Here is a 20,959-nt window from a genome sequence, read left to right on the forward strand (position 1 = left end):
CTTGGATACTGTAGCAAAAATAACAACTTTGGTGCACTCTTATTTTTATTCAGAAAACACCAAGTAAAAAGCAGATGCAACTGCTAAAGTTTTATCAGGCTTGACATGGAATTGTTGGTATTTATGTGGATTCCACATGAAGTAAAAGGTCAGGACAGACATACTTGAAACTCAATCCTAACTCTGAAAATACTTGCCACTTGCAGTAAGCCTGGCTCAACTTTCTGGTTTGTGATGAGAAATTCAAACATTTTTGTCACTCGGTTAAATCCTAGATGCTACACTGAGAGAAAGAGAGGGTTTTATGGGGGGTTCTTTGGGTGGAAAGCCTGTGTAAGTCAGCAAAGCATCATATATCCTTATCTTCTCAAGATGACTTACATAACTTTTTTTCCTTTCTTCTTGACCATAAAAATTAACCAATGAAATATTTTACATGCCATTAGGGCACAGTTGGAGATGGACTGACCCTTATTCTACTCCCTCCAGAGTAAGACAAATTAAGTGGACTGTGTTATAATTGCTCTAATAAGCCAAACACTCTCAAGACATATTCAAGTCACCAAAAACAGCAGTAAGATATATATGGTTATGTGAATGGTATTGTTTTTTATGCTTTGGACTATTAGCAGGAAAATTTGTTTTCCTCTTGAGCAGATTCCTGTGGAACATGCAGGGGCTTGGACTTCCACCATGTAAACCATCAGAACACATACAGTAGTATTTTAATCTCTGGTACTAGATTCCCATTCAGTACTCAAATTTGAAGAAACTCAAACTTACAGCCCAAATATTTGGCTCCTCCCAAAGGAAGCAGAACATGCTGTCTGAAGCACTAGGAAAAAATTCTGACTTCACTGAAGTCAGTGACAAACAGATGTGCATTGGTACCTAGAACTGACATGAGTTCTATGTATGAACAGAATAGAAAATGTTGTCCTATGTGATTGGTACCCAGGCCTTCTTTAATTTGATGCTGCTACAAATATCCTGAGTGAAGGGAAAAAAAGAACCAAAACAATGTGAAAACAAATTTCCCAGGCTTTGAAGCAGTTTTATGTAAATAGTTATTTAAGTTGCAGTTATTATTGCAATCTCATGACCTAAATGGTTTTCTAAAAATTGCTGCCAAACACTCATCAAGAGCACCATTTTACTTAAAACTTGCCTGTCAGGGAAGTGGCTTCTCATGCATTTTGATTCACGTTTTCAATTCTTAGAGAAGGAAAGAGGGAGGTCAGCAGAACTGCCACCTTGGACTTCCAGAGAGCAGACTACAGGCCTTTCAGTCTGACTTTGGTGCCAGGGAAGGTCATGGAGCAGATCATCTTGAGTGTCATCCTATGGCACATGCAGAACAACCAGGGGATCAGACCTAGCCAGCATGGGTTTATGAAAGGCATTGACCTGCTAGACCAACCTCATCTAATGCCAAGGCAGCTTACTCAGTGGATGAGGGAAAGGCTATGGATGTTGTCTACCTGAACTTTAGTAAAGCCTTTGACACTGTTTTCCAAAGCATTCTCCTGGAGAAATTGGCTGCTTTGATAGGTGCACCTCTCACTGGATAAAAAAATACTGGATGGCTGAGCCGAGAGAGTGGTGGTGAGTAGAATTAAATCTCACTGGCTTACAGTCACTCGTGGTGTTCCCCAGGGCTCAGTATTGGGGCCAGTTCTGCTTAATATCTCAACCAATGATCTGGACAGGGGGATTGAGTGCACCCTCAGTCAGTTCACAGATGACACCAAGTTGGGTGGAAGTGTTTATCTGCTGGAGGGTAGAAAGATTCTGCAGTGGGCTCTGGACAGGCTGGATCAGTGGGTCAAGGACAAGTATAGGAGGTTCTACAAGGTGAAGTGGTGTGTCCTGCACTTGGGTCACAACAACCCCATGCGGTGCTACAGGGGAAGAGCAGATGTAAAACGACCCAACAGAAAAGGACCTGAGAGTGCTGGTCAATAGCAGCTGAACATGAGCCAGCATGTACCCAGGCGGCCAGAAAAGCCAATGGAATTCGGGCTTGTTTCCATAATAGTGTGGTCAGCAGGACCGGGTGGTGATTGTCCCCCCGTACTTGGCACTGGTGAGGCCACACCTCAAATCCCATGTTCAGTTTTGGGCCCCTCACTTACAAGAAAGACATTGAGGTGCTGGAGCATGTCCAGAGAAGAGCAACAGAGCTGGGGAAGGGTCTGGAGCACAAGATTTTTGCGGAGTGGCTGAGGGAGCTGAGGTTGTTCAGCCTGGAGAAAAGGAGGCTCAGGAGACACCTTACCACACTGAAAGGAGATTGTAGCCAGAAGGGGGTCAGTCTGTTTGCCCAAGTAACAAGTGACAGAATGAGTGAAATCAGCCTCAAGTTGCACTGGGGAGGTTTATATTGGATATTAGTCAAAATTTCTTCGCTAAAAGGGTTGTCAAGTCTTGGAAGAGGCTACCCAGGGAAGTGATTGAATCACCATCTGTGGAAGTATTTAAAAGATGTATATATGTGGTCCTTATGGACATGGTTTAGTGGTGGACTTGGCAGCACTGGGTTGGACGTGATGGTCTTAAAAGTATTTTTCAACCTAACTGATTCAATGATTCTATTCTATGGATTGAACTATTACTATAAATAGTAAACAAGTCCTTTTTATTTTTTTTTAGGAGTCCCTCTTTTCTCTTATTTGATCTGTCTGTTTTTCTGGGGAGTGATTTATTTACCTGTAATGAGGAACGAAAGGGAAAAAACAGGAGGTGGGAGGGTAGGTGTGCATTCTCTTCCTCTTCTCTGGACTCATCATGCTCTCTCTTATTTTCTTTCTCCTTTCTATCTGTTATTACCTATCTTACTTCTTTTTCATGCCTTCATTAATAAGTGATGTTTATACTTCCCTGGCTAACCTATGCATTTTTCCCACTTTCATTTTCTCCTGTCATTGTCCAAAGTTGTAAATTCACCTCCTGTTCTCTAATCTGTTCCTCTTCCTGTCATCACTTTATTTCAAGCCTGCTCTATGCCCTTCCTCAGCATTTTTAAAGTGCATAATTTTCTCCTCGCTTCTTGTCTTCTTTTAAAGTGTTAATACCATATTCATGCAGCAGGGGTGTTTAAAGTGGAGACAGGGATAGCAAGGAAGGAAGGAAGCTTTTATCCCCATAAAATGACAAAGCAGCAGGTATCTATGAATGTATGTTGTTGTACCTGAATTCTCTCTTCATCCTGGGACCAATATGGTAGAGAAGTACACTATGAAAACACTGAACATACAGTCCATCAGCAGTTTACGCTGTTGCTTTTAGCTGTGGGCCATTCCAGCATGATAAAGGAAAGATGGATCTATGTCAAGCTAATTCTTATCACATAGTAGTTTACTTTCAGACCTAATAAACCATAAATTGTTTGCTTTGTGTCTTGCAACCTTAAAAAGTATTACTACCTTTAAAGTTGTGTTCTTTTCTAATGGGAAGAAAAATAGGGGGCATATCAGGAAGCCCAAGAAAGAGTTTAAATCTTGCTGAAAGTATATTTAAGAAGGGGAATATATCACAATAATCAACCAGGTTTTTTGCCTTCAGCCTGTCTGAGGCCATGTGGTTTGGAGATCTGATCACTAGTCCGAAAAGGAAAGGCTGTTTGCAAGATTTCTGGGGTGTTTTTTCCTGGAAAAGGTGAGAGGACAAAAGCAGAAATCTATGACATACACTTTATGCCTTGTAAGGAAAGTATTCATCTATCTATCTGCCTCTCTCTCTCTCTCTTTCTTTCTTTCTACATGCATATATATAGAGATCCATATGTTTCAAGCTGTCACTAAATTGATTTGGAGGCAGATTTTTTTTCATGTACAGCTCTGAAGATTAGGTTAAAAATGCAATATTTAATATATGGCTTAAACCAATTGAATTTGATTTTGTTGTTTGTTTTGCTTTTACATTCACTGTTAAGTATTTTCTGGAGTTTTGCATGGTATTTCCATCAGTAATAACAGTTCTGACTACTTGGAGACAGAAAAATGCCAAAGCAGAAGATAATTTTTTGAAAATTCAAACAGCATTTTGTAGCAATCATGCTTTCTTAATATACCCCACAACATTTTGGAGCATACAGCATCTGTGTATTTTTTAAACCATTTCTAAACTCATATTTTGGGTGAGCATGAGTAGCTGGCTCTTTGTTGTATAAATCGGTTGTTATTTTCTCATTTGTGCTTGTGCTGTCTTCCAGTACTCTTGATTTCTTTAATGGTGTGAACTTTGGTTCTGTTTCTCTTTCAAAATACTGCTTCCATTCAATTTTCTTTGCAACAGGTTCATTGGGCAGTACTTTGCCTGTTTTTATTATCTTGCATTTTGTTGGGATTTTTTTTGTTTTGTTTTGTTTGTTTCTGGTACGTAACTAAAACAATTTTCTGATTAAATTGACTATTAATAGCCATTATTTACATTATTTTGCACTTGTAATAGCATCGCTAGAGGGCAGTATTGATTAAATTAGGCACACTCTAGTGCTCTTTGGAAACTTAACTGCAGAAAAGTCTCCAGTACAAACATCTTTGCATTTTTAATATATGTTCATGGTTTTCATGTCCATTGTTCATTACATCCTAAACATAAAAATTAAAAGTAATCTTAATCACCATGTGTATTAGACATTGTTATTTGTAACTTTAATGTGTGTAAAAGAACATTCTGTGATTTTTATGAGAAAGAACGTGCAAGAAGCTTAGTAAAAAGTGGATGGCATTGAAGTTATTATAAGTTATAATTTATTGGAAATAATTATTAAAGCATAAACGTTTTATAATAAAAATATAGGCTTTTTCATATGCTTCTTTCTCAGGGAAAATTCTGTGCAAAATAAATATCTTCAAATTAATTAACTGTCTCCTTGAAAAATCTCAGTACAGTGTATTTTGTAATAATGGACAGCAAAGATAAGCAGAATTGCAAATTAAAACACTGACTCATTTGTTCTTATTGATTTACAGGTCTCCTGACAAATGCAGCAACACAGAATCCTCGTAGGAGTGGTTTAGGCTCTCTGTGAGCTACTTAACTTAGTCAAGTTTCACTGCTGTTGATCATCATCCGTTATATGTCATCAACCCAACTGTCTGTTTCTCTGTATCTCATGAATGACAGCATAATTCCTCTGCATTATGAGCTAAAGTTTGTTCTACCATTCTAAGGATCACTGGACTAAGGAATATAGAAAAAGAGATATGCTTGGGCATTAGCAATACAAAAAAGTTCATGGTTAACATTTCATCTGCGTTATACACCACTGCTGGACTTGCTGTTACCTACATGTTTCAATCCGAAGAGTCTGCTACAATGAAGAGTATCATCCCAATCAGCCTTAGAGAAGACTGTTTTGCCTATGGGAGGAGACTGAGGTGCAAAAGAGAAACTCTTCTTGTGCCCTAAACTGTCTGAATTGCTTTTATTTTCTTATACTTTCAGTATTTACAATAGACCAAAGAGCAAAATCTATTTTAAAGTGGACACAATCTTACTCTTAACAGAGTTATGTCATTAAATTGAAGGAGGTCTCCACAAAGACATGATTCCAGCTTTCACAAAGCTGAAATGTTGTCCAGCAGAAGTCTTTATGGAAAGCTGAAGTAAAAACTAACTCAGAGACCTGCTCTTGAAATGCCATGTTCAAGAGAACATAATGGAGCACTGAGAGAAAATGACCTATGTTTGAAAAACTTGGACAAAAAGAACACAAACTGTCGACACGGCACCTTTATTCCTCTGTACTTAGATTGACTTTCTCGTACTAAAATCATTTTCCGTTTTAACCAGTTAAACATGCCTCTTCTACAGTTCCATTTTTGATAGTTAAAGTTGGATAATACAGTATTTGCAAAGAGCATGTTTGGTCATCTGTGGCCTATGTCTCATCTGATACACCATTTAGCACCAGAAAGCAAATTAAAGAGAAAACAAAAGTAACACTTGTTTGAAAGAGATCATTAAATGTATTTTGAAAAGCCTAAAGTTATATATTTAACAGTTTTTATATGTTGTATATTTGTAGAAAATCCTATTTAACAATTAACGTGATAACTCTGACAGTTATGAAAAGTGGTTCAGAGTTAAGTTGTGTTTTATTACTTCAGTTGTCTCTGAAGTGACCGGTGTCGTTTGCTTTCTTCCATTGGGACATTCTGGATGTAAAGCATGACCAGAGAGGACTGTGTAGAAAAAGCAAAGAATAATGTTGTTTATATTACATAAATGCATTCAACCATTGCACTGTTGGAAGGCATTTTTTATTTTTATTTTATTTTTATTTTTTGTCTTTATGTACTGATAAAAATAGAGTGTAAAATATTTTACTCTTTGCTCTTCATAGCAAGGCCTTCCTTCCTTCCTTCCTTCCTTCCTTCCTTCCTTCCTTCCTTCCTTCCGAATTCCTTCCTTCCTTCTTCCTTCTTCCTTCTTCCTTCTTCCTTCTTTCTCTTCCCTACTTTTATGTAAGGGTCTGTTTGAAGCCTGGTCCTTATCCCATTTTCAGTGTTTTACCTCATTGTTAGAAAGCCCACTTTTTCAGCATTATTGGTTAGTGAAAATTTAGCAAAGACAGCATAGACAAGGGAGAAATTATGATAAAACAGAAACAAAACCTTGTTCCCTTTTACTGTACCTTTTGGCATATAAGTTCGGTACATATTGGTATGCTACAATCAACAAGGGAGCTTAATTTCTTCCTGGCAAATGTATTTTGGTTTCAAGTATACTACCTAATACTCCAATTAACTTTTAGTGTTATGCTAGTTCTATTCTACTAAAGAAAAATATATAGAGATTATTCAAGTGACCATAGATGAAAGGTACAAAAATGAAAAGTTGATTAAAGAATTTTTTTTAAAGCCTACTCAAACATTGAGGCTTATTTAATGCAGCGGTTGCAGGAAAATGTGAACTATGGATCATTTTGTCTTCAAGTAAAATAAATATCTACAAAATTCTTATTTAATCATAGGATTTTGACCAGTATCAAAGTAGCAATTTAAGCCCAGCCACTTGTAAAGTGTTATGGACTGACTGCACTATAAATGACCAATGTCAGGTTTAAAATGTCATGCAATAAATGATGGTAAATACATTTACTGTACATGTAGACCTCAAGAGCCAGATCCCTCACTCTACCAACTCTCTGTTTGGATTTATTTTAAAGGGAGCTTAGTAGCCTTATTTAGTAAACACAGAAAAAAATGAAAGTTGTTACATCCTTTTTGTTGCTTTACAGTATTCAGTTTTGTGTTGGTTCAGCTAAATTATGAAAAATAAAGAAAATCCTTTTATAAGTGAGACTTGTTCCCTGAGCATGACATCACCAAAGGAATTTCACCAGATGATAAGTAAGGTGGGAGCACAGAGAGAAAGATGGAATTGGAAATTGAGGACATGAGCTGTGTTTTGAAGTTTTACCCTTCCTTTTTTATGTCTTGGGTACTTTCATTTTGGTGTGCTCAGTCACAGATCATATTAAAGTCATTTATTTTCTGGAAAATGGATCTTCCAGGAACAAGAGAATCTATGACTGGACATCTGAATTCTTTACATCTAAAATCATTCTAAAATGATTCTAAAATCTACATTCCAATCAGTTCTGAATATGCAACCTTATGTTTTTGTTTTCTAAATATTTAAATACTCAAAAAAGAGTAGATATACATGGTTATAAGGCTTACTCTGGATAAGATCTATAAAGGAAAAAGATTCTGATTACTCTTCAGAGATGCATTCTAGTTTCTGAGTCTCTTGTGTACAACAGACACTTCAAGGCACTTAAAATGTGTTTTGTGCTTTTCCGTCCTCCCCCAGAATGTACAGTTTTAAGCAAACAAAATACACTGGCTGCCTTTGTCACTGTGAATTACTACTCTAAGAGCAGTGGTGAAATGTTTCTCTCTCAGGAACGATATGTTTTCAGAATATTGTTAACCTTAATTTTACAAAACTAAGTTACATAAAAAAAAAACTTGTTTGTTTCTGAAAGTATTTTATGTGCCTCTTCAAAAGCAGAATTTGAAAGACAGAAGGTAATGTCTTATTTGAATGCTATTAAATATCCGTCATTTCTCAACTTGCACACAAGTAACTTTTTCAAAACATGCTTGAAAGGAAACAGAATAATACATAAAAACACATAATAGACCAATAAAAACAACCTCTAGAAATGCAGTAAACCTTTAAAATTTTTTTGAAAAAAGCTTCAATTTAGCTTTCTGTTAGCCCAGGCAAGGACACATTTAAGTACTGCTTTTAATATCTGGGATATCAAATGGAGCAAACATTAGCACACTGTAGCAATCAATGTGACACATCATTCACCAATTTCATAATTATGCTTTTAGCTTTTTTTTTTTTTTTGTCAATTCATTTCTTCTTAGCAGCAGCTCAGGTTTTATGTGGAATCCTCAATCATTCACTTGTTTACTGAAATTGTACCCATGTGCTGTTGCATAAATCTTTAACCCAGGCACTTACTATCTCATATAGCCTACTCATCACAATCCTGATTACTAATTAGAGTTTCCAGAAGAAAATAAGGAATTCAACTCTGTGTCTGAAAAGCCTCTGTAGCTATGAAGAACAGCTGAACTAAAAGGTGGTAAATGATTGGTTGACAGGAAAATCACAGCACTGACTGCCTGGGCAACTGAACTAGTGGAAAGAAGAAATTAACAAGCCAGCAGTGGATGTAGCACAAGAAGCCGAAAAAACTCCAAAAAAACAAACAAACCAACCCAAACCTAAATTGAAATATTTATTATATTTATTCAAGGGAGAAAACCGCACCCAGAACCAGCTGTTTCATCACATAAACCTACATATATGCAGTACCTATTCCAATTAAAAAATATAAATACATAAGAAAGCATTTTCTTTTAAGCATCTTTGTATGATGCTGGATGTTATATGAGTAACGACCAAAGACAGGAATGTGTTGACTATTTTTTTCTGACATAACAGATTTGATCCTACTGAAGTAATGAATCTCACACTGGGCTTAGGCAAATAAAGATGGACAGAAAGCACGATATTCGACTTCTGATTTCAAACTGGGGCTTGAGTAGAGAAAGGAGTTCAAGAAAGAAACTGCAAAAAAACCCAACCAAGACCAGAGAAAAATATTTTTTTCATTTCAGAGTATTTAGTGTTTAATAAGTGCTTTTTAGTATTCAGTACATGCTAGGGCAGTCAAAAGGAGTATTATTTGAAACAGGGAAATAAGAAAGGAAACATTATTTTAACTGCAGAGATGAGAATTTTACTGATAATGTGGTTGTCTTCTTTTGAGATATAAATCCCATTAAACTTGGAGACCCATGGGTAATATATAAAAGGCAATTCTGTCACTTACTAAATATAAACTAAAAAATGGAAACTAAACTAAAAAGTAGAAATTACAATAAGCCAGAATAGACAGTAACTAATAATGAGCCATTCTGTGGGAGGATCGACACAAGTTCCTGTACTGCTTTTGACTATGAATGAAATATGAATACTGAGATTGCACGGTTTGTTAGTATCAGTAAATTACACAGATTAGTGAAGATATGGGAGGCATATGAAGATATGCAGAGGCAAAATGAATCACCAAATATTAACAGAAAATGGAAAACTGAAAATCAGGAGTGTCAATTTATCATTTCTTACACCATCAAAGTAATTGTGGCTTCAATTATGTCAAATTTTAGGAAATATGTGGAAAATAACTTCTGCTCTTGACATAGATACTAATGTTGTTTTCAAGCTAGTCAGTGCCTAGGTCAAGTCACTGTTTTCATATGGTAATCCTATGTTAGTTATGCCTTTTCAGAGCTCCAGCAAGCCATTGGAGGACACTTACGATTTATATTTGTAGTCACAAAGCACAATGTGCTCATGGCATTGATGTCCTCCACATCTGGCTTGGACAGACCATGCCCACAATTTTCTAGGTTTGATATTGCCACTATCAGGCTAGTGAAAGTGACACTAAAACACTATATTGTGCCGCAGTGATGCAAAAAGACCTGTGCAAATGAACAAAGTTGATTAGCATATAATCAAAAACCAGTTTTACTAAAAATATTAATAAATAGCATGCAAAGAACAGATACAGTAAAAAAAATAGAAAGCAGTAAGGACTTTTAATGTAAAAAAAACCCCAAAAAACCAAAAACCACACCAAAATCTAGTATGAAAAAAGAAAATCTCTGCAAAGATCTTTGTTTAGGAGTAGAAACTCCAAAGGTGTTTATGTTAGGAGTATAGGGTCTGACATAACAGAAGGAACAATGTTAGCATGTGCTGAGAGCAGTTTACACTACCTAAGGAGCTTGAGCACTACCTCAAAGCCATTGTATAAAGCACTGTGAGCAAGTGTTTGTCTTCCTTCCCTGCACTGGAAGAAGCTGATGTGTACATTTCTATGTACCCAGGAAGCGAGACAGGTGGCTTAGTATGGGTTCTCACACAGGCATAACAATACTTGTCACCCACCTCAGGCAGAGGCTATAATGACAGGAAAGGTTGACATCAGCTGTCAACAAGAATTTTGTACTGAGTTGTGAAGGTGCTAACAAAAATTGGGTAGTAGAAGCCTGACACAGCTGTTAACGTACAAACACATTGCACAAAACAGCTCACAGAGCCCCGGTGGCAGTAAAGAGGGCCTTCCCATCACAATGACTAAAGCAAGTGCAAGGGTCATATATTTCTTCCTGTATATGCAGACAATCTCCACATGGATAGATGAAAATTATTGCGGGCTAGTTCTGTCCACATTCTCCATTCACTTCTACAAAGGTGTACTAAAGCAGCCTCCAGAGCAGAAATTCAACATGGACTGCAACTTCAAGACATAGAAGCCTAAATGACATGCTATTAGCAAACAATAAAAAAGTATATATTGGTGCTTGAACAAAATTATGTTTAATTTGGCACAACTTACAATTTCTGCCTCAATGTAGCTATGCAGCACTTGGTTTTCTCCACGGGCATATTTGTTTCTTCTCAGAATTTTGAAGAGAGCAAAATGACAGTGATAATGTATCTTGTAGCTCATGCAAAACAAATCAAATGAGGGTGAGCTCTGGATGGGCAGAAATTCTAGCTGAGTAAATAACAATGACCTCACTGTGCACAGGAAACTAACACCCCCAGAAATGACACAGACAGTTCTTGAGCAAATGGCCACACCTTGTTCATGAAAAGGAGGCTCTTCCAGAAACATACATGCATTGCTGTAGAGCTTCTTCCAAACCAGGAACACATGAAAACTGTCTAAACTCAAAGATAAATACAGCAAGTTAGAGAGAAAAGTTGTTGTGAAAACTTTGTATTTAATTGTATGCATCAGGTTAGAGTTTCCTGTACTTCATTACTTGTTCTTCGTAGATTAACAAAATGTTATTGGAAGAAGATTTGTCGCTGACTCCGTGACATGATCACTTTGTATTATTTAGATGGTAACTGTAGTCTCCTTAGGCAGTTTGACAAACTCAGCAAGCTTCCTCTCCTGTCCTTTTTCTCCCATTGTTGCAGCCTGTAGTGCTGTGCAGACATACCCACTGCAATGGTTACCAGCAGTTCTAAAGGAATTATTTATTGGCTACTGGTGTGGGTTTGGCAGTGTGTGGTGCAGTACCAACTAAAAGCCCATGTCATGATACTGCCTCTAGCTGAGCGCTTGTATGCCAGGTGGCAACTGGCCCTCAGGTTTGCTACTCTTGAGGGGATTTTGTATAGGATGCATAATCTGAAATCACTGCAATTTGAATGGCTTTCTGAGAACAGGAATGAAAGATTTCTTCAGTATCTCTCTCCAGTTAAAAAAAGAAAATTTTGCTCTTTCAGAAGTCTTTTATCATTCTTTTACTGTCTTGTGAAGAATTAAAAAATCTAGATAGATGCATGGTAAAGCTTGTTGACTTTCTACTTACTTGTAAAGATGCCTTGGGTCTGGAAACAAGGCAAACAGCTTGTAAAACAACTATTCACGTCCAACAATATATTTCTGTGCTCCAAAACCAATTCTTCCTTGAGAACAAACTCTAACTGGAGGTAAAAATATTGCTTCTCATTCCATTTTTAAAGATAATGCCTAAGCTTATGTTCATAGTTGAGAAGTTTCCCAAGTTTAAATATTTAATCGCGCAGTGAAATAATTCAGAAGTCTGTTTGTAATGATGCCATCTGGTGACACCTGTCATAATGATACCTAGCTTGGTCTGTTATTTTTCCAAACACAATATAAAAGCTATAAAGTAGTTTCATCAGATAATAAATGCTCAAAAAAAAATACTGCCATCTACAAGGAGGAGTATCTTGTTGAGCTTTCTAATGTTATTAATGAGAGAGGTATGTGTTTGAGGACAATCCTGCTTTCATTGTACCTTAAAAAAACTTCCTTACAACAAGGCACAACTCTTATAGAGGCTTGAGGATTGTATTAGTTTCTTAGAGAGTGAGTTGGCTGCAGGGAATATTGCTGCACAGTTATCTATTGCCGAGCTGTAGCAAGGTTCCAGGGCAATACTGTATTGCTATATTCCTTTCACTGAAAAGTTTCCCTTACTAGAGTGCATTGACCAATATTTCAGTCCTACCATGAGCTAAACCAGCATTACTGCTGTATTGAAGTAATTAATTCAAAATATAAAAAAATAAACATACATTTATTTATTAAGAAGTTCGGCGGAGAACTCTTACAGTGACAGATGACATTAGCCTATAAGCCTTTATAACTTACAAGGTAATAAAATGGGGTTACATTTTTGGATTAAATTGATAACATGACCAAATCGATTTCATTAGTGTATCTGTCATATTTGCTGTTAATGATGGCTAACAGTGGAATAGAAACTGACAACAATCCCTGAAAAACTGTGCAGATCAAAATTATATTATACTAGCATTCATGAATTTTAATAACCTTTTTTATCATGAATTTTGAACTCCCTTTTTAAATTTGAGGCTCGCAAGGAAGAAGAGAATTAAACTTTCTACACCTGTCTCAGCTCCTATTATTTCTATTGTTACAAGTTAATAGGCTCAAGAATAGAAGACATTTCCACTAACTAAAACAAAAAAAAGGTCTTGCTTGAGAGTCTCTTGTGAGTGCTTATAGAGGAATGGATGTTTCTCTGCTGCTAAAGTGTTGACATCAGAGTCATTTCTCCTGAATGACTAGAAAGCTTTAGGACACCCAAATTGCTGTTTAGAAGACTGTTTGTGGAAGCTGCTATTCGTATTAATAGACATTGGTACTCCAGTGTGTAACTCCCTTTAACAGAAGATCTGCAAAAATCTACAGGACAATATACCTACTGCCAGGAAGCATCATAACTCTCTAATCCCGTTAGCAGGGATTAAATAAATGTGAGTTAAAAAGTGTACAAGTATTGAAATGCTACAACCTCACAGCACCAACTGAAACATCAAAGTGCCCTTATGTAATGAGACACCTTGACCTCTCTGCTACTTGGAAATGCGGTATGATATTAAATATGTGTCATATGAACTGAAAGACCAAATACTCTTTCGTATTTCAAGTCCTGGATTACAACCTCATTCTTGGCTTAAAATGATGTGAAAATAGATAATTAAAAAGGAAAAACCGTGGGATAATCTGGGCACAGGTAAAGGATAACTTTACCATTTTGTTAATAGTTTTACCTTAAATATATTATATAAATGTATGTGTGTATATATATAGAAAGTGAAGGACACTGTCTGGTTTGAGCTTACTGTCTTTCTTGCTCTCATAGATGTTACACTCAGGAGCTGTGATATCAACATGGGTAAAAAAATTCAGAGATACAATCTATAGAGCTTAAGTGGTAGAGGTAGAAATATTTAGTCTTTCATACGTGAGGATTGTTCTGACCTTTTGGAGATGCTGATATTTGCAAGAGAAACATTGTCTTCACATCTTCTATGCTACTGTTAACAAAAGTTGGGCACTTTTAGTGTGATTCTTCCTGTACTGCACATACTGTACAACCATACAGACTCTTCACAGAGTCTTTCTAGCTACATTTTGACAACGTATTCAAAAATATTGCTGCTCCTGGTATTCAAGGTAACTTGATTTGGATTTTATACACATGGTGGGTTAATCTTGGCCTCATGCTCCACAACAGAACAGGGGGAGAAAATGAGACAGGCACAGGGAGATAACTTATGAATTAATCTTAAGAGAAAAACTGACTGAAGTTGAGAGAATTTGTCCAATGTATCAACAATCAAAACATAGGGGATAGTAAGAAAAAAAGACAATATTTAAAGATCACCTTCTCTCTCCTCTTTTTCCCAAAGTTCAACTTCACTACTTCATTCTAAACTCCTCCTCCTCCTGTCCTCAAGGAGGGTATGGGATGGGAGGATAGTGCTGAGTCCATAACAACCTCTTTACTGTTCTTGCCTCCTGAGACATTTCCTTGCTTCAGCACAATTCCTTCCAGTGGGCTGCAGTTCTCAAGGGAAAACCAGTTCTGTGTGGGTCTGCCACAGGCCACAGTTCCTTCAGACCATATCCACTGTGGTGGTTTAGGAATGGTATTCCCTAATTAAGTTTTTCCAGTAAAATGCAAACCATGAGCTTGAGCTTCTCCCCGTCCCCATCCCCTCTGGTGAGAGAGACAAAAGAGAGATCTCGAGCTGTGATGAGAACAATTTACTGGAAACAACATCCAGACAAGAAAACAAACAGGAACGAAAACAACATTAATAACAAAAGTATACAAAAAGAGACCAACCCAGCCCCATGTGACCCCTGAGACAATGAATGAAATGGTGGCAGATCCTCCACATGCCACTTTTTTCTTCATTACCGCAAGCCACACTCCCCTCCTTGGAAGTGAGAATCCCTTACTTTTGCTCCCTGGCAGTGAAGTAAGTGGTACAGAATAACAACCTCCACACACCCACATGGCTCTGGCCTCTGCCCCCTCACAGTTACAGTGGAAAAATTCACTGTCCTGGCCAAAACCAGGATATCCATGTACACCATCCAATGTGTCATCTCCCACAGGCTACAGTGTGGATATCTACTCCAGCAGAGTCTCTCCAAGGGCTGCAGGGAAACATCTGCTCCACCATGGTCTCCTCCACAGGCTGCAGGTAAATCTCATCTCTGGCAACTGCAGCACCTCCACTCCACTTCTTCATTGACCTACGTGTCTGAAGGGCTGTTTCTTACAGTTTTTTACCTCACTTTTCACTGTTGTGCAGTATTTTGACCTTTCTTAAGTCTGTTTTTCCACTGGTGCTCCCATCTTGGCCAAGGGGCTCAGCTGGGTGGAGCTGGCCATGGACAGACCTAGATCCTCATCACTGAGGCCCCTGGAAGCCCCTTTTCTTTTTTCTTTGTAATTGTTTGGGGTTTTTTTTACACTGACATCTTTCTTCATTAATTGCAATACAAGGGATTTAGTCTCTAATCCAGCACATTTTAATAGCCACTGTCTTTAAAAATAAAACTAAACAACCAAAGCTAAACAAACAAACCCCCCAAAACAATCAAAAAACCCAAACCAAAACTCCACTGATCCTCAAAGCCACTTAAGTCACAACTTTAAAAAAAAGTTAATTTTCAAACTACAGAAATAAATGTAAAAGGTACAGTACTGTTTCTTAACAAAGGTGCTGAGGTCTGAAGAATATTAGGAAATAAGTAAATTAGTGAAGCCAATAGAGCCTGACAAGACAGTCCCTTGACAATAAGACTGAGAAAAATTCCCTTTTCCCAAGTCTCTTTCATCTCCTGTCTCTGGGGATAATTGCATTTTCAGTGGATTAAATAAGGAAAAGCAAATGCCTTTGACATTGTATTTGCTCCCTTGTACAGCCAGCTCCAGGTATCTGAGGCTTTAGAAGTACTTTGACTGCAGATTGCAGGCAATGGAAAACCTCAGTACACTTACTAATAAAGAGTTGCAATCCATGACTTCTCAGTGGCTTGTGTTTACTGAAGACGAGTCACTCCATTAAGATTATTCCATTCAGACCATCTCATTGAATTTATTTTAAGATTTATTACTGCTGCCCATTGCTGTATCCATATGCTGAGAAGTCAATAGCGATAGGTAGTCCATATCAGAAATCACTGGATCAACCTCTTTCTATCTTCTTCTCCACCTTCTGCCCTCCTCCAAAATCCTTTGTAAAACTTAGGTTTGGTCTTGCTTTGGTAGAAAGGAACAGAGAAGTAGATTGCATGGTATGTGGAACAGAGTGCAATGAATAATATTTTAAATGAAAAAAAAAGTGGATTCACTAAATCTCAAGAAACTGCTTTTTTTTTTTCACTAGATAGCCTTGAGCAGAAATCTTTGTAACTCATGTGTGGCATGCTGAGTTTTTGATCTATCCTATCATGGTGGAGTGTAACCCACTTTTTAAAAAAATAAATATCCAGTTTTTATGCTCTAGTAGGAATTGGAAGGTCTGGCACCAGCATATACATGCAATTCTCTTCAAAGTGAACATATATATTATTATTATTATATCTTAAAAATCAGCTGACTAATTCACTAGTATGTATGTCTTTTGGCAGAAGAGCTGAGCTTGGCAGGGACTGGTGGATATTGTCAACTACAGCAGGTTTCTCGGGATCTTGATCAGTCAGTTTTGAGTGCTTTCAACAGTGAAGAGTTCACAACCTCTCTCAGCAATTTATTCCACTGTTTGATGATCCTACCAGTAAAAAGTAATAATAAAACAGAACTTCTTTTTTTAAAATGGAATTTTATTTTATTCAGTTTGCTTCTTGTCCTGCTTGCCACCACTGAGAAGAGTGTACTTCATTGCTACTCTGCACCACTACCTAACAGAATGGGAAATCCAAATCAGTAAATTTATTTACATGTAACATTATATTTCATCTCAGGTGCATACTTTTTTGTATTTGTTTTGAACAACATTGAAGTGGTCTTTTGAGCGCTGTCTCTGTGTGAAATTCTTGTCTCTCTGTACAAAACTCCTGAATCCAGGCTGTCTTAATAACCTATATCTAGTATCACCAGTGTGCCAGGACCTGGCATAGCACCCTATGTAGTGTAATTGCATCTCACAACACAGATCTCTTGTTAATAGGCCCCTCCAGAATTCAAAGCATGCAGGGGAATTATGCAGACTGCTCAGCTGCTGCTGTTCTGGCAAAACATAGGAGCCTGGGATCAGTAATATGTTGATGTGGTCTACAATAGGAGAGAGCTGGTTTTACAATCTGAGAGCAATTCCTGTGTGACAACAGATCTAAGCTGAAAAACTGCTGAACTCACATAAGCTTTGTGAAGGATAATTTTGTGAGGTACCATTGTGTGTGTAAAATGGAGGAGCATGTTTGCTCGTTGGCATGGTATTGGCTTGGCAGATGCTGATGCAGCTGCAGTGACAGCCATGGCCTAACAAAAGGGCAGAAATTCTGACCTGTTGGTGTCTTGGCTAGTTTGCATTGTCTGCATACTTGGAATATAAACTTTAACAGCACATCCTTATATGTGTTTCTTTACTTCCTTTCCTTAAAAGAGAGGTTAGTATATTCCTTCATAAAGCATTCAAAAGGGCATTCTAATTTTTTTTTAAAATGTTAATTTTTAAGAAAATTTGCAACATGACTAAAAGCATATATTTCTAATGCATAAAATTTCCAAGCACTCAATTTGACTAATATTTCAAAATATACATAGATACAGTTCAGGCCATCATTTCACGCATACTGTCACAAGATACAATAGCATTGTTTACAATCTAAATCTAATTAAAGGATATGCAGGAATGAGAAAGGGATCAATATCTAATATGGTTTTTTCCATCTGCTTTCCTCACCACCGCTAACATGTCAGAGAAAATGCCAATAATTTGATCTCAAGCATGTGTCCTGTTGCCTTTCCACTGATACACACAAGGTCAGTTGAGATATAGGATGCTCTAAATTCTTCATTTAGTTCCCTAATTAATAGGTGGTCATGAGACAGCATATTCAAAAAGTGACAAAAAAATATAAATGTATCTGAAATACTAACTGTGGGATATCTTTAAATAAAATACATCTTTGATTTCAAGCATAGAAACATCACCTGAATACCTGAAAAAATGTTGGACAATTCAGACATTAAATACTTGTGGGACGTTTTTACATTAAAGGCATCTAAAAGCCATCATTTTTATAATAAATTTCCATGAATATAGTTTCAAAATAAAGCTAGGCAAACTCTAGTGGAAATCTTCCTGTCGTACAGCAGGCAATTTATTGAGAAGACGTGAATGTAACCTTTATTGTCCAAAAACTTGCAGTTCACAGTCTTGAGGGTGATAATAAAATTCTCCTTCATGCTAATGTTTGTTTTAGTTAGACTGAGCTCTTATCCCAATTGTGCAGAGGCTTGTATGATTGTTTCTTGTTAAAATGTTATTAAGGATGACTTGTGGTCATACAGAAACAAGAAATATTATCTGCAGTAAAGTTATTTCCTCCACTTCCATTTCCTCATCTTCCTCTAGTTTGAATGACATCCTACTTCTAGACCGTCAATGTTCTATTCCCTCAGTGTTAAGGTCTTCACTTTTTTCAGCACAAGAGAGCAAACATTTATTGAATGAGGTGCAATGTTTACGGAGAATTAAAAATGTCCCTGGGGGGCAGGATGTTTGCAAAGAAATGGAAAAAATATGTGGAAACCAATCAAATATTGTGGAAGTTGTCTGACTGTGTCTAAAATGTCTAAGACTTCAGATGAATGATTCTGAAAAGAGCTGTGATTTCATTCTTCAGTTTAGATTTCCTTTAAGTCATTAAAACCAGAATGAAATGCTTGTCATAGTGATGTAAGTTCTACACTGAGCAAAGGAGTACCACTAAAAATGGTGTGCCAAACTTCCTGTGGTAAACAATCCATGAAAGGCAAAAGAACACAAATAAGGTGAAGATCAATATAAAAATATTGGAGTGTATGGAAAATTAATCAATCTGTTTTCACCGTAAGGGTACCATCTACCTGTGATGTTGTAATGGGTCTGAAATAATAAAATGCACCACTTGACTTTATTTTCTTGTAAGCCTGGCCTTCAACAAAAATCTTACAACAATTCATTTGCAAACTTATTTTATTCTCCATGGAGTGTTTTTACCATATTTCAGGTGACTGCATGTTTTCTCTTTAATATTTTCTGCTCTTATACTGAACTCAAATCTGTGATCTTAGAGAAGGCAAGTATATACCCACCTTATGATTTTTACCCCAAATATCTATAGAACATACTGACTAAATGAATACTTTACATCCTTGGTGGAATTTTTATAAAAAATAAATAAATATTGACATTTTTTAAAGTTTTGCTCCTGTTATACCTCAATTTCTGAAAATAAATAAAAATCACTTAAATAATTCTACTCTGAAATAGATTGTTTCATTAAACGTCTTATAGACGTAGCCTAAAGTATTGCAACTGAATTAACCTTTAAAATTTAAATACATGGAAAGAAAATTAAACATTCACACTGTTAATATAATGTGAGTGTTGATGTACGTGAGGTCAGTGACATAAAACTGGAAGAACTAAGTAAAAATAGGAACCATGTGATATGGCAGTCATATAAAAGAAATTACAAGATAATGGGCAGAGAAAGGTCTAGTGTGAAATAACTGATAGATAAAGTTTGTCTTATCTAAATTTATATGCCTGAAAGTTAGGCATCTTGAAGATTCTTTTGCCTTGTCTTTAACTGCCTCAAACACAGGTAATTTTTTTCAGACCTTCCCATATAGTTAGTAGAGAATTTGTAAGTACTGTTAATAGTGTCCTGAGAACAATTTACCTTATCCTAAGGGAGACACCAGCATTTGGCCCTGTGAACTGCTTATAAATCATCAGCTTAATTTCTGGTGACTTATGACAGTTTATAAAACTGTATATGTAGCTGCTTGCATTCTATACTACTAAAATGAGGCCACAATTTTCCCATACTATAAGCTTCTAATAACCCTTTTACAGCCAATAAATCAACTCCAGAAGATAAGTTATGTATTCTAGTGTAGGATATGTGCCAATGGCCAGACAACTGAATCTCTTTGTAGAGACCATACAGGAAGCTTCCGCGCGTAACTTAAATCAGATACCTTGCTTGCATTATTTGCACTTCTACATTTCAAGATTGGTAGGTAAAATAAAGCAGGACAATTCTCTTCTTCATTAGTTTAGAGTGTCTCAATTTCCATAATGTCCCGGTTTATGCACTTTGCTTTATAAGGTAAAATATTATGATTCTGTGTTTGACTTTCCTGACTAGTCACCTTTACACCGTTAAATGGATGATATAGATTCTATGAAATATAGAAAGCAATCCATGGCTGGTAATTCCTACAGTGTTTGGGTTTTTTAAAGCATTGCAAGACGAAGTGTACTTTTCTACCCATAAAATTCATGAGGCACTGAAGAAGACAGATTACATACAATACTAATTTTATCCATCAAGCAGTTCAATTAGAGGAGAAAAAAGGATAGTATTCTCTATGGAGATTCTGTAATTCCCTCCACTGATCTCAGAGGGGCTGCAGATGACCAGTTTGTTTAATTACAAAACTGGGGTATAGGATTGTTCTTTCCTTTTGTTAGTGTAAATGTTCTAGTGTGTTTTCCATAGAATTTTAAAGGCGAAGGATGGATTTCTGAGCACACACACGTGCATGCACACACACATACAGGCCCCAAGCCCAGCCTTGTGAAAATCTCTTGTTCTGCTCTTGTAATTTACTTGCACGAGAATGGTGGTGGGATCATAGTTTAGTCCACTGAGTGTGAGGATACCACAGCACTACTGCACCCAGAAGTATGAAGCATCTTTTCTGCCTTCATAATGTTAGTTTTCCAGTGTTAACAGCAACAGAACATACACAGAGGCCCAGATCCTGAAAAATATTTACATGTCTTTTAGAACTTTAGAAGAATTGCTGAATTAAAC

General features: G+C 36.8%; 1 protein-coding gene across 7 annotated transcripts in view; it reads left to right on the forward strand.

Moving 5' to 3' along the window:
• The window catches only part of FAM19A5 (family with sequence similarity 19 member A5, C-C motif chemokine like), a 524,445-nt gene that overhangs the window by 402,902 nt on the left and 100,584 nt on the right, over nucleotides 1-20,959 (forward strand). For 2 of the 7 annotated variants that reach the window (XR_001865752.1, XR_001865753.1), the window contains 2 exons: nucleotides 3,565-3,657; nucleotides 4,977-6,252. The exons of 2 other annotated variants lie outside the window; for them this stretch is intronic. Coding sequence is in view for 1 of the 5 variants with exons in the window: in XM_017745993.1 (XP_017601482.1) it covers nucleotides 4,977-4,985 (9 nt within the window). In the remaining 4 variants the exon portion in view is untranslated. Of the gene's footprint in view, nucleotides 1-2,652; nucleotides 2,751-3,564; nucleotides 3,658-4,976; nucleotides 6,253-20,959 lie in introns of those variants that run through there. 3 more of the 7 variants (XR_001865750.1, XR_001865751.1, XM_017745993.1) reach the window with 3 other exon arrangements.

This window comes from Corvus brachyrhynchos, unplaced genomic scaffold, assembly GCF_000691975.1.
Source record: "Corvus brachyrhynchos isolate BGI_N302 unplaced genomic scaffold, ASM69197v1 scaffold239, whole genome shotgun sequence".
In the NCBI taxonomy this organism is placed as follows: Eukaryota; Metazoa; Chordata; class Aves; order Passeriformes; family Corvidae; genus Corvus; species Corvus brachyrhynchos.